This window comes from Mercenaria mercenaria, chromosome 5, assembly GCF_021730395.1.
Source record: "Mercenaria mercenaria strain notata chromosome 5, MADL_Memer_1, whole genome shotgun sequence".
Lineage (NCBI taxonomy): Eukaryota > Metazoa > Mollusca > Bivalvia > Venerida > Veneridae > Mercenaria > Mercenaria mercenaria.
The window spans coordinates 46,701,421-46,713,815 of NC_069365.1; the positions used below are offsets into that span (position 1 = coordinate 46,701,421).

Here is a 12,395-nt window from a genome sequence, read left to right on the forward strand (position 1 = left end):
TTGATGGATATGGCGCTAGTTAAATTTTCGTGTCATTTTTAGCAGCCTTTGGTTCGTATGGATATATATTTTTAAAAAAATGCTCCAAAACCTAAAATCTTGTTCCAGTAAAATTCGTATCATAAAAGCTGTGAAATGTTTGAAAGATTATGCGTCGACATCATGACAGTTAACACTAACACATCCTAATTATGGCTTCATCATTAACCCTTATCATTGATTCTGCCTTTGCGACCATTGTAGATCATGATCAGCCTGTACATCCGTGCAGTCTGATCAAAATCTGCACTGTTCGCTATTCAGTCAGTATTTTTTTTTGGTAAGCACCCCTTTTAACAGTTAATGATACTGTCCAAATTGAAAGATGGACAAGTTCATTATAGAAATTTAGCAGGGTAAGGGTTAAAAACTAACATTTCTGGATAATTGAAGGAGTCTGTCGGGTCTGATGCATCGCATACGCTTTGTGCAACATCTTGCCAAGGTAAAGGTTATTCGATCATCTTCACTTTAATGGATTACGTATACTGACTTTACATATAGAGTAGAAAGGAAAAGCTCTCGCTACAAGTACCTGGCTGAAGATTGGTGCTCAATTCAGTATATCGTACTGCAGCGTCTCGAGTAGCCCTTGCCATATTTTCTGAACCAGTGAACCTTTCATATAAAAGAAAAGAAAACTTTGATACAATATGTTTTCTATAAACTGAGTACTTGACTTCATATGAAATGTTACATTGAATTTGATGTATACAGATTTGAAAGAAATTTATTTTCTCTTTTAATTTCTCAATTAATTTTGATTTAACGATAATGACAAAGTTGACCGCTTAGAATAATCAGTCCTCGGGAAAAAGTACAGAACTACGGAACTCAAATGCATAACAGCATTAAGAGCACTTGTATCAGAAAAAAAACAATATCGATCTATTTTTCACTAGTTTATTCCTTGAATCGTTAGCACATAGTTTTATGTCTTACTTGTAATCAAATAGACATTCGTCCGACAGCTTTTCTTGATAGATTACACAGAAACTGAGAAAGCCTGAAATATGTCCTGGTTTCTCTGTAGGGTTGACCTGGCCTTCATATGTTCTGTTTGCAGGAAGAAAGTCGCTAAATAATTTTCTGTTTTTATCCACTGCCCCTGTAAATACGCAAAATCACATTCAATTTTCTTATGATACTTTGAATGCGAACTGTAATTATAAGACTTTTAAATGACTCTGATGACCGCGGTGGCTGTTTTGTTTGTCTAATTACAACTAACTCAACTTAACTAATTCAAACTATGTGATAGTTTTAAATCTTCTAAAGAGTAGCGATTCTTAACATCCTGGAATGGTTAGCTTGTCACCACTGATTAGAACTGAATAGTACTTAGACTGAAAACAGGCAACTTTGATGACCGCCGTTTACATATAACATATTTCTCGACCTTAATTAAGCGCCGGTGATGTGACATGTACAACAGAAAGAAACTTATGCAATCATATTATCCTTTTGTTCTCAATGATACATAGTGTCAAGCGCAATAAAGTCTAGATTTGGAAGTTTAAACATAGCATCGATCAAAGACATGCAGGTTAAAGTGAATAATGATCATCCGCAACAAAGCAAAGATACAACGCAGTTCTAATAAAGGTCCGAAAATCGGCGTATATGCTTAACCTTTAGCATGCTAGATAAATTGTCGTCTGCTGGAAATGTCGTCTGCTAAAATTGTAAAGTTCATTCAATTTGCTCCAAAATTGGAAGAAATATTGTCAGAGTAGCAAACAGCTTGGGGCCTGATCAGACGCCGGTCTGATCTGGTTCCAAGCTGTTTGCAAAGGCTGTTGAACTCGCCTGCAGCAGGCTAAGGGTTAAAATATACAAACTTACATGCTAGTTCAAACTTGTTGTACAGTTCATTTGGACTGTTTACTTTAATACTGAATAATGTTCCATCTGGTAAGGTTTTGGTACCATCAATGTCACCCAGTAATCCAGATGTCTTTTTCTAAATTGATCATTAAAAACGTTTATTAATTTAATATAATATCAAATCGTGTTTATTTACCGTTTTTTTTATTACTTTTTATTGCTTAAGTAGAAAAAAATAGTATGCAGGTGTTTTAGCGATATCAAGTAAAGAACAAATTATTTTCTGTAGTTATTTACTAACAATGAAAGGAATGGGGTTTCTAATATTTGATTCATCTGTGCCGTAACGAGGATTTTCTCGGATTTCTCTTAAAAGACAATACCATTGTAAAGAACTCCGAGGGTGAGAAGTTTGAACTTTTTTAAAATTTACGTAGTATCTTGACTAATTTTGAATTTATCGTCAAAACGATTTTGATATGGTATTTTCATTATAATAACTTTTCCCATTATAATTTTTCAGCTTTTTTGACATCGAACATTTCTTTTTAAAAAAAAAAATCAGTTTTGTTTAATTTGTGAATGGGTAGTTATAAAACTTTCAGGATATTTTAATGAGCATAAACATGCACTATTTCTACGTAAATATTTAGTAAAATTTCTTAGACATTTTGTTTCACAATTATGATTTTACCCGATTTTTACAATTGGAAAAAAAAAGATATTTTGAAAATTTGAAATATCCTACTTCTACCCTTCAAGACCTTTAGGACGAAAAACCTGTAATGGACATTGTGAATCAGAAAAATCCTCTTACTGGCATTTTAATGAGCAGCTAAAGTATTAAATAAAAACACACACAATACGTCCTTATAACACTGATATTACACCAGATATTTTTCAGTTACGAATTGCTTTATAAATGTTTATAAATGACTATATATAAACATTACTCGTTAATACATACGCGTGTATCTGAGGGCATCATAAGATATAGCTGTAAAGTTTCAGCTACATCTGCTACTTGAAATCCTATGCCATTGGTAAGAAGTACCGTAAAGTTGGATTTGACCTCTCTGATATCGGTATTTATAACTGCCACACCTGAAAAGATACAGAGCCGACAAATTGAGTCAAGCAAGTATATTTTTAAAGGAGCTTACACATGTTTACATATAAATATTGGCTGTTAAAATAAAATTTGTTAAGCTTTAGTAGTATATCACCAAACCACGGGAATAGTTGGTAAATGAACATTCAATATCTTTACCAACAATCATCCTGTCTGATATATGTTTAACCTTACTCACGACTGGATACTTGAAATATTCTCGAAAAGTTGCCCCCCTCCAACCCCTCTCCCCAACCCCCCCCCCCCCCCCCCCCCCCCCCCCCTTTAAAATAAATGACATTTGTAAAGAAATAGAAATAAAATATTGCTGAAAACTACGTTAAACGTTGTTATTTGGAATGTCAGCCCTGGAATATTATTGCAAATGCATCAAATCGAAGATATATAACAGTTCGTCTAAATTATAAGTTATTTAAAGGCGTGTAGCTCCCCTTTATGCAGTCCTTTTCTTGATTCAAGGCATATATCAGTTAATTGGCTGTCGTTTTGTAATGTACATGTTTATGTGTTGTTTAATTTTCATTTAAAATAACTCTTTCTTACTATGATTTGGTGCTGCTTGAGTTTTATTTTTTTCAATATGGACCTTATCGTTAATGCATATAATAAAATTAAGTAAGAGAGAATAGTAGAAACAATTTACAAAATAAATATCTAAAGATTTTTGTTTGTGTTGTCGGGTTTCACGTCGCACCGACACAATAACAGGTTATATCGCGACTTTCCAGCTTTGGTAATGGAGAAAAAACCCAGGTGCCGTTCCTTACATTATTCCATCACGGATGGACACCTGGGTAGAATTCTTCATGTGAGGAAGCCATGTAGGTCGGTGGGTAGAAGAATTCAACGCCCCGAGTGAGGCTCGAACCCACATCGATGAGGGGCAAGTGGAGTCAGCGACCTTAACCACTCGGCCACGGAGGACCCCGATCTACGATGAATAAAACTGATCGTCCTATGACTCTAGTCCAGGTTAGTTCTTGTAACAGGCTTTGAATAAGACCACCATAAAAGACAAGAAATTGATAGCATTAAATCTCCTAGTATATTCTCTATAACAGAATTTTAACTTTATCATTCGGTATTCTCTTGAATAGATATATCGAATCTCAGTCTTTTCACTAATTCACTACATGGCTTGGAATGACATTAATCGTTTGCTCTATTTCAAAATTTATTGGTTTAGGTAAGGAATGTGTGTGCTAAACTTTCCTGTCAAATGCAATACTGAGAGACCGACATTTTTACCAAGTACCAATAATATTAACACGCAATTGCCGTAACGTCTGATGAAAATTCTCTTAAGCCATAAAAATGGTATCAAAAGTAATGCTTACCTCTAAAGTCCTGCCATTTTAACGAATCTTCGTTGAATTCCATGAACTGCCCATTTACAAACACATCAATATGTTGATATTGGTTACTGAATTCTGGTCCGCGCAGGCGCAGTTCAACTCTGTCAGATGTGCCTCGGTCTTGCACCGCAACAGCAGTCAATGAATACGTAGTCAACTGATTTTCTGTTGGTAAAGAACAGTGTGTTTACAAGTTAATAACTGTCTGGCTTTTTGAGGCGGCAATTAGCGTGATGTTTATCCATTTACAAATCAAATAAATATAATAATAGAGTTATTAGAATGTGCATTTTTTCCAGAATATTCAAAAGTCAGAGATAAAGGTAAGCATTAGACAGCGATGCAAACATTATGATAGTTTTTGGGGTCTTGACTTGTCAACTTCATCTTTTATTTTCTATTGTTTGATTTATTGAATCCGTAACAGAGTTTTTGTCAATATCTGCTGCTTTATTATAATACAAGATCTTGATATAAGTTGCACATTATTCTAAAAGTCCCAAGGGTTGATACTAGTAGTTAGAACATTTCAAATTCTAAAGAGATATTGAATAATGTCAATTGTGTTGGTAGAAATGTTTTAGTCCCCTTTAAAGGTCTGGGCCAAATCATAATTTTGAATAAAAAAATCAAAATTCTACAAAATATTACACAGAAATATTGAATTTATGCTTACTAAGATACCATGAAAGTTTTATAATAATACATCAACAAACAAAACGTAGAAATCAAGGAAGCCCTTTGTTACGTAGAAGTTAGATCAAACAGTAATTATAGTATGCCTGGATTCTGCAACCAAAATGCCTGTCTCAGTTTTAGTTTTGTATATCTTATTTACAGTTGACTGACATTTACATGCAAAGAAGCGCTCACTTTCTGTAGGGAAGAGATTTCTTTGGAATCTGGCCTGCACCTCCGTGTTTCCAGCTCTCAGTAGAACATAATCCCCAGGTCCTAGTATACGGAACTTTAAACCTTTAAATGTCGCTATATGCCCTTGTCCATATACACTCGCTGTTAGCAAGAAAAAGCAAAGTAAAATTTAACACAAAATTAATGTCGTACAAATGTATATCCACTATTTCGTCGGACTATGCCAGCAAGTGCAAAGTCATTTCAGTGTGATTGTAAATGATTGTTGAAACAAATGTAATAGCGTTATTTAACAGTACCTTGATCTGCAATCATGTTGTATTCGGTTCGAGCAGATTTTGCCAGGCCTGAATTCCAAGCGTTGCACCGAGTATGATCCCAAAAGAGCCGAATGCATCATTGCAAATGAAGGACTAGTACTGTTTTAATGACCCTATTATTATATTCATATTCATACGTCTAGTGGTATATCAGTCACAATTAAACTATAATCTTAGGGAAATATGTATTCGTTAGTGACATACATGCTTTATTTTAGACAGAAAATTTGTAGATATATAATAGACAATGTTTTCTTGCATGCCACACAGAACTTTCCCGTGCTTTTCTCGTGTTAGAAAAACTCATCTTACACACAGGAGTACGTGCTATAATTTAGGAAATTCATTTGCTACTATAATAAAATAGTGCTCAAAAGAAAAACCTCCGTTCTTCTTTATATCTTCTACAGATTGAAGAACAAGGCATGCAAGAAAAATAATTATCACTAGCTGAAGGTACAGGTGGAAATATCTGACTCTCGGGTAACTGTTTGCGGTAACTAGGCAGAACCTCGTTACCGCCTAAACAGTTACCCTCGAGCCAGATATTCCCATCCGCACCTTCAATCAAGGAAAGATTCTTATAACCTATTCAGCAAAATTATATACCTGGAACAGGAGGGTTATACCCTGTGCAGTCCGTTGTTGGCCTTAAATCTACATAATTGTCGCATAAACTAAAGTTAGTCCATTGGCAACATTGAAACAGAGGGACCAAATCTTCTACCCAATGTGACAGACTCGGAACATGCAGCGGTTTTCCATACGGGGCTGCTCCCCAGTCGTGACCCTTGTCTGCGGTACTTCCGAAAAAAGTGTCGGCTGCAAAGACCAGATATCCACTTCCACTGTAACAACACTGGTTGCCTGCACCATTTCTGGAAGAATTTGTATACATTTGTTATTTCTTTCCTGTACAGTCATTTATCAAATTATATGTAAAAACTGTCAGAAATAAAATCGCCAAAACCTTTCTCGAATTAAAAAAGAACTTTCACAATGTAATAACAGCAATGGTTTAGCACAGTATGAAACGAAATGTTTCAAAGTTTCAACTTATCTTGCTGTCAAGCCAACTAAATATTTCACTCAACTCTGCAGAAACGAAAACATGAAATAGAAAGATTCTCAGACAATTATCCATGATACATGTCTTTTAGTGCATACACAGGCCATTCCCGGGCAAACCTAGGATTTATTTTTAAAAAACCTAGTGTTTTTTATTTTCTTGATAATTTTAGTATGACACTTTCATACATTTCTGCTTGTTCAAATAAGTCCCAGTAATAACCTCGCTTTCATTCAGACTACAAACCCGCTTGTTTTTATCTCATTGTTGCTTTAAGAAATATGAAACAGTTACTGCCTGTAAATAATATATCACAAACATGGACCCACTTAATAAAATGAATAACAAAAGACCTATCCATCAAGCATGCTTGCATGCCGGTCAGTCAGGAATTTCCCGTGTTATTGCCGGTGCTGGAAAAACTCGTCTTACATCCCGGTAGATGACTCACCTGCTGTTATTTATGAATTAATGCATAAATTCATACGCTAAAATAATAAAATAGTGATTAAAAGAAAAGGTTTTGCTTTAGATTATTTCTTCTAATAATTGAAGAATCCGGCATGTAAAAATAAAGAATCTATCACTAAGTGAATGATTATGCTGATGGAAATATCTGGCTCTCGGGTAACTGTTTTGCGGTAACTCGGCAGAGCCTCGTTACTGCCTAAACAGTTACCTTCGAGCCAGACATTTTCATCCACTACTTATACCAGTGAAAGATCCTTATATTCTAACGCACTTACACTGGTTGTACGGAGCGTACACAATGCACGGCTGCACTGTGATAGAAGCAGTTGCGAGGGTTGTCTGCATTTTGCAAATTACAGCCATGATCAGGTTGCCATCTTCCAAAGTCTGATATTGCTTGAGCAAGAGAGCACGGGCAACTTAGTAGTGAGTTAACCCATTTCATATCCTGAGAAGCTTTGTTATACCAGTTCTCACACAACTTGGAAGGCCATTCCTCGCCATGTTCTTCCGTCATTGCGGTCTGCATATACCAGCCTAGCGGAACAGCTTTTGTTGAAAGGAACCTAGGATTGATAAGTTAATAATTAAATCATAAATAAACCATTCAGTTTTTTTAAAATTCAATAATATTATGTTTTGAGTTTCTTACAGGATATCTCACTCCTTTTACGCATTAAGTGTTTTGCAGACTGTTTATCATTTTTCGCATTTTTGACTACAGTAAAAAAAATTGATATTTTATTGTTTTAAATATTCTGTACCAAGCATTAGTCTATGTTTAGACAAAATGAAATGTCTGGAAAATAATAATACGTTCACGTTTTTCGTGACATATTTTTGATTACATTTAAATGTATTGACATTCGAAAGGCATTTCATACTAAATAAGCAGACAAGAAACGACAAAACTGTCTGGATTTCTCATTTATGCTGACAATATATCATATGATTTTGCTCAGTTGAAGATTGCAGAAACCAATGTACTTTTCCTGATGAAAGAAATGATGTTCTTTTGAATTTAGTTCGATGTAATGAGTATAGCAGTTACGGGTTTCACTGCCATATGTCATTTCAAGTATACGTACCGCGGAATATTTCGTCTTGGAATAGCCGGTATGAACTATTCATTGCTGGGTCTAACCGATTTTCTGGTGCCTTAAATAATTTAATATTAGCTTCTGCTACATATTTTAATGGACACATACAATGATATCGCCACAAGTAAGTCGACGTGACGTCACCACTTACGTGTATGAGCAGTTTGTGTGTAAATGCTCAAGTGGTATGTGACCCCACTGATTATTGACCACAAAACGATTTTCTGTTCAAAATGTAGTTTAGTATGAAAATCGAACTTCGAAATTTGCCTTACCTGTGGCTGTTTGGCACGTATTCCTCGTGAAGTCTTACTTCAACTAAAGCGACCCCATAATCATAGCAGGTCTGTCCACTACACTGAATATCTCGAGGATCAAAGGTAAACTGACCACTCGTAGCTGGAATGTTTTTGCCCAGTGTGGCCAAATTCGAATAAACAACCTGGAAATTATTTGCATTTAACTTAGTAAATAGTTCTAATTTTAGAACGCTCAATTCAGCTTTATTTTAAAAATAATTGCTACGTAAGTTATGAGACTGTAAGCAAATATAGTATCTTTTAAAAACCGCGGTCATATATTTGATATCCAGATTATCTTGTTGTTTACAATAAGGCAAATGAAGTAGATTACTTTTGTTATATTTTCACTGATTTTACGGTAAAAGAGAGGTAATAAGTTTATATTTATTATTATTATTATTATTATTATCATCATCATCATCATCATCATCATCATCATTATCAATACCACGTTTCTGTGTGTAAAACAAATGCACCACGTATTACTCGTGTGATCGTAACATTGAACTTTCATTTCACGGTACAAAGTTCGGGTTCTACATTGCAAGAATGGAATCAGTGACGTAGCGGTAAAATGCCAGCAATCTGGTTTAGATTCACGGTCGCGGGTTGATTACCCGACTAGTGTTCAATGCTAGGGGTTATACTACAGTTGGCACTGTCTCTAGCAGTATAGGCCTAGACGGGATACTGGGGAGGTAAATATGACACCGCAGTAGGCTCGGCTGGAAAAACGTTGTTCCATATGTTCCAGATGGGAACTTCCATCGACTACCCACACTAAACAAAAACATTTACTAGTAAGAAGGAAAACAGTTTGTAATGAAAGCTCATGACAAAACAATAATCCTTACCTCATTCTTTGTCTCACTGTAACCAATAAGTTCTATGTCAACGAAAGAGTTCCTATCGTTACTTAGCAACGAGCCATTCCATGCTATGCTCAAAGAGGTAGGATTATGCGAACGCCAACCAGGTTCATCTGGTTTAGAAACAGTCGATACGAATTCAGAACCCGCCATCCTGCCAGGGAAAACTGTAAAAATATCGAACTAGTTTTATTGCTTATAGCCAGCTTATATTTATATTTATGTTTTCCTCAAATAGAATATTATTTTAACATTTAATTTATTGCCTATATTTTCTATTTATATTTTCGGAAAATAATTACTTAAAGCGGCAAGAAGGTTGTTAATATATCCCTCTGCCTTAAAGTTTATTTTCGACTAGCAGTAAGAATTCAACAAACACCCAACACGTTATGTCACCCTATGTTAGTTGTACTGTAAAATCAGAAATTTTGCGAATAATTATTGTTGTTATGAACACCCCAATATTTTTCACCGCTTGACAATATTTCATAACCTGTTACTACGAACACTCAATACGTGTCACCATTTGACATTAGTTTGGGATTTATTGTTATGAACACCTCTACAATTTTCTCCATTTGACCACATTTTGCGATTTATTGTAACGAACACCTCTACAATTTTCTCCATTTGACCACATTTTGCGATTTATTGTTATGAACACCTCTACAATTTGCTCCATTTGACCTCATTTTGCGATTTATTGTAATGAACACCTCTACAATTTTCTCCACTTGACCACATTTTGCGATTTATTGTTATGAATACCTCTATATTTTTTAATATTTGATCATATTTCGCGGTTTATTGCTACGAACACTCAATAAGTTCTACCATTTGAACATATTTTGAGATTTATTGTCTTCACAATTTCGATAGTTTCGAGATTCATTGCTATGATATCCCCGGAACTTCTCTCCATTTGACCAAATTTGGCAGTTTATCGTTATGAAAGCCCCGAAATCATTTCACCATTTCACCATAATTCGCGGATTATTCACCATTTGATCATATTTCGCGATTTATTGTTATGGACACCTCAATAAATTTCACTGTTTGATCATATTTCGCGAATATATTCTACCACGCGAACCAAGTCCGATTTTTGTACAAATAGTGGACTTCTAGCTTTGCGTAATTATTTGATTTAACATATTGACATATGCTTGTCTCCGTAAGATATTCAAGAAAATGTAGTTCAATATTCTACCAAAAAGAAAGGATAAACTTGATATGCATTTGTATGACAGATTGCACAGTATATATTAATTTTCTATAAAGATATTCAATAAAGTACACATACTTCAATATAAGATTTGAATTTAGAAGACTAAAACATTAACCCTTGTTACATAAAAGGTTCCTGTGTAATTAAACTCCAGTAAACCCCAGTTTTGAGTTATTGCCGGTTTAAACGAGTTATTTACAGTAGAAGTCATACACAGGGTGAAAACAAAACTGAATCGGTCTTTTTACTCTTATATTATAAATCCTCATACTACATTATTTGAAGCACTTTACTAGAAATTTGAATCACCCCTTACCAATAGTGAAATTTGTAGTGTAAGGATATGTATGCCCATCGTCTGTTGATAACTGAAGAATCACGCGGTCACGCACGAGGAGTTGTGGCACCACACATCTTACACGTGTTTGGCTTACATATATAGCTTTTCCTTCTGGTGAGTATGTCATGGTGTTCGGCTGAAGAAGATGTGTTCGCCTGTTTTAACAACACCTGTTACACTAAAACAATGTCCGCTGTATTACATTGCCGGAGCATGTGTGTTTTTTATATAATCATAATAACAAGAGCTGTCGGAGGACAGCAACGCTCGACTATTCAACAGCCTTGTCAATTGAGTGAATACAAAAGTCGAAAAAGGGGCATAATTTTGTAAAATGCAAAGTAAAGGTATTGAACCTCTTTACTGCATGTCATATCATGACAGTGAACAAGTGTGTGAAGTTTCAATCCTTTCCAATTTGTGGATACTGAGATATCAGCTTACATACAAAAACTTAACCAAAAACTGCTAAGTCAAAGGGGCATAATTTTGTAAAAATGCAAAGTAGAGTTATGGGACCTTCACAGTGCATGTTAGATCATGACAGTGAACAAGTGTGTGAAGTTTCAATCCAATCCAATTAGTGGTTACTGAGATATCAGATTACATACAAAAATTTAACCAAAAACTGCTAAGTCGAAAAAGGGGCATAATTTTGAAAAAAAAGAGTAGAGTTACGGGACTTGCTTAGTGCATGTCAGATCATGACAGTGAACAAGTATGTGAAGTTTCAATCCATTCCCATTAGTAAGTACTGAGATACCAGCTTACATACAAAACCTTAACCAAAAATTTCTAAGTTGAAAAAGGGGCATAATTTTGTAAAAAAAGCAAAATAGAGTTATGGAACCTGTGCAATGTAGGTCAGTTCATCACAGTGAATAAGTGTGTGAAGTTTCAATCCATTCCCACAAGTGGTTACTGAGTTACCAGCTTACATACAATACCTTAACCAAAAATTTCTAAGTCGAAAAAGGGGCATAATTTTGTAAAAAAGAAAAAAAAAGTTATGGAACCTGTGCAATGTAAGTCAGTTTGACACAGTGAATAAGTGTGTGAAGTTTCAATCCATTTCCACAAGTGGTTACTGAGATACCAGCTTACATACAAAACCTTAACCAAAAATTTCTAAGTCGAAAAAGGGGCATAATTTTGTAAAAAAACAAAAAAGAGTTATGGAACCTGTGCAGTGTAAGTCAGTTTGTCACAGTGAATAAGTGTGTGAAGTTTCAATACATTCCCACAAGTGATTACTGAGATACCAGCTTACATACAAAACTTTAACCAAAATCGGGACGCGGACGCCGACGCATGGGCGAGTCCAATAGCTCTACTATTCTATGAATAGTCGAGCTAAAAACCTCCTTCCCCTTCTTCGTACATGTATTTATTTCATATTACATTATTTCAGGTACATGAAGTGATATAACGTGAGATAAATAGGTAAAAACCTTTAGATGAACCTGT

At 35.0% G+C, this 12,395-nt stretch overlaps 1 protein-coding gene across 1 annotated transcript in view; it reads right to left on the bottom strand.

Annotated features, from left to right (window-relative positions):
* Positions 1-12,395, bottom strand: part of LOC123557164 (sushi domain-containing protein 2-like) — a 49,185-nt gene that overhangs the window by 6,923 nt on the left and 29,867 nt on the right. The window contains exons 7-17 of the mRNA XM_045348464.2: positions 10,905-11,064; positions 9,343-9,524; positions 8,462-8,628; positions 7,362-7,652; positions 6,156-6,424; positions 5,227-5,367; positions 4,336-4,518; positions 2,834-2,970; positions 1,885-2,002; positions 982-1,147; positions 575-657 (exon numbers count right to left, since the gene is read on the bottom strand). Coding sequence (XP_045204399.2) covers positions 575-657; positions 982-1,147; positions 1,885-2,002; positions 2,834-2,970; positions 4,336-4,518; positions 5,227-5,367; positions 6,156-6,424; positions 7,362-7,652; positions 8,462-8,628; positions 9,343-9,524; positions 10,905-11,064 — 1,897 coding nt within the window. The remainder of the gene's footprint in view (positions 1-574; positions 658-981; positions 1,148-1,884; positions 2,003-2,833; positions 2,971-4,335; positions 4,519-5,226; positions 5,368-6,155; positions 6,425-7,361; positions 7,653-8,461; positions 8,629-9,342; positions 9,525-10,904; positions 11,065-12,395) is intronic.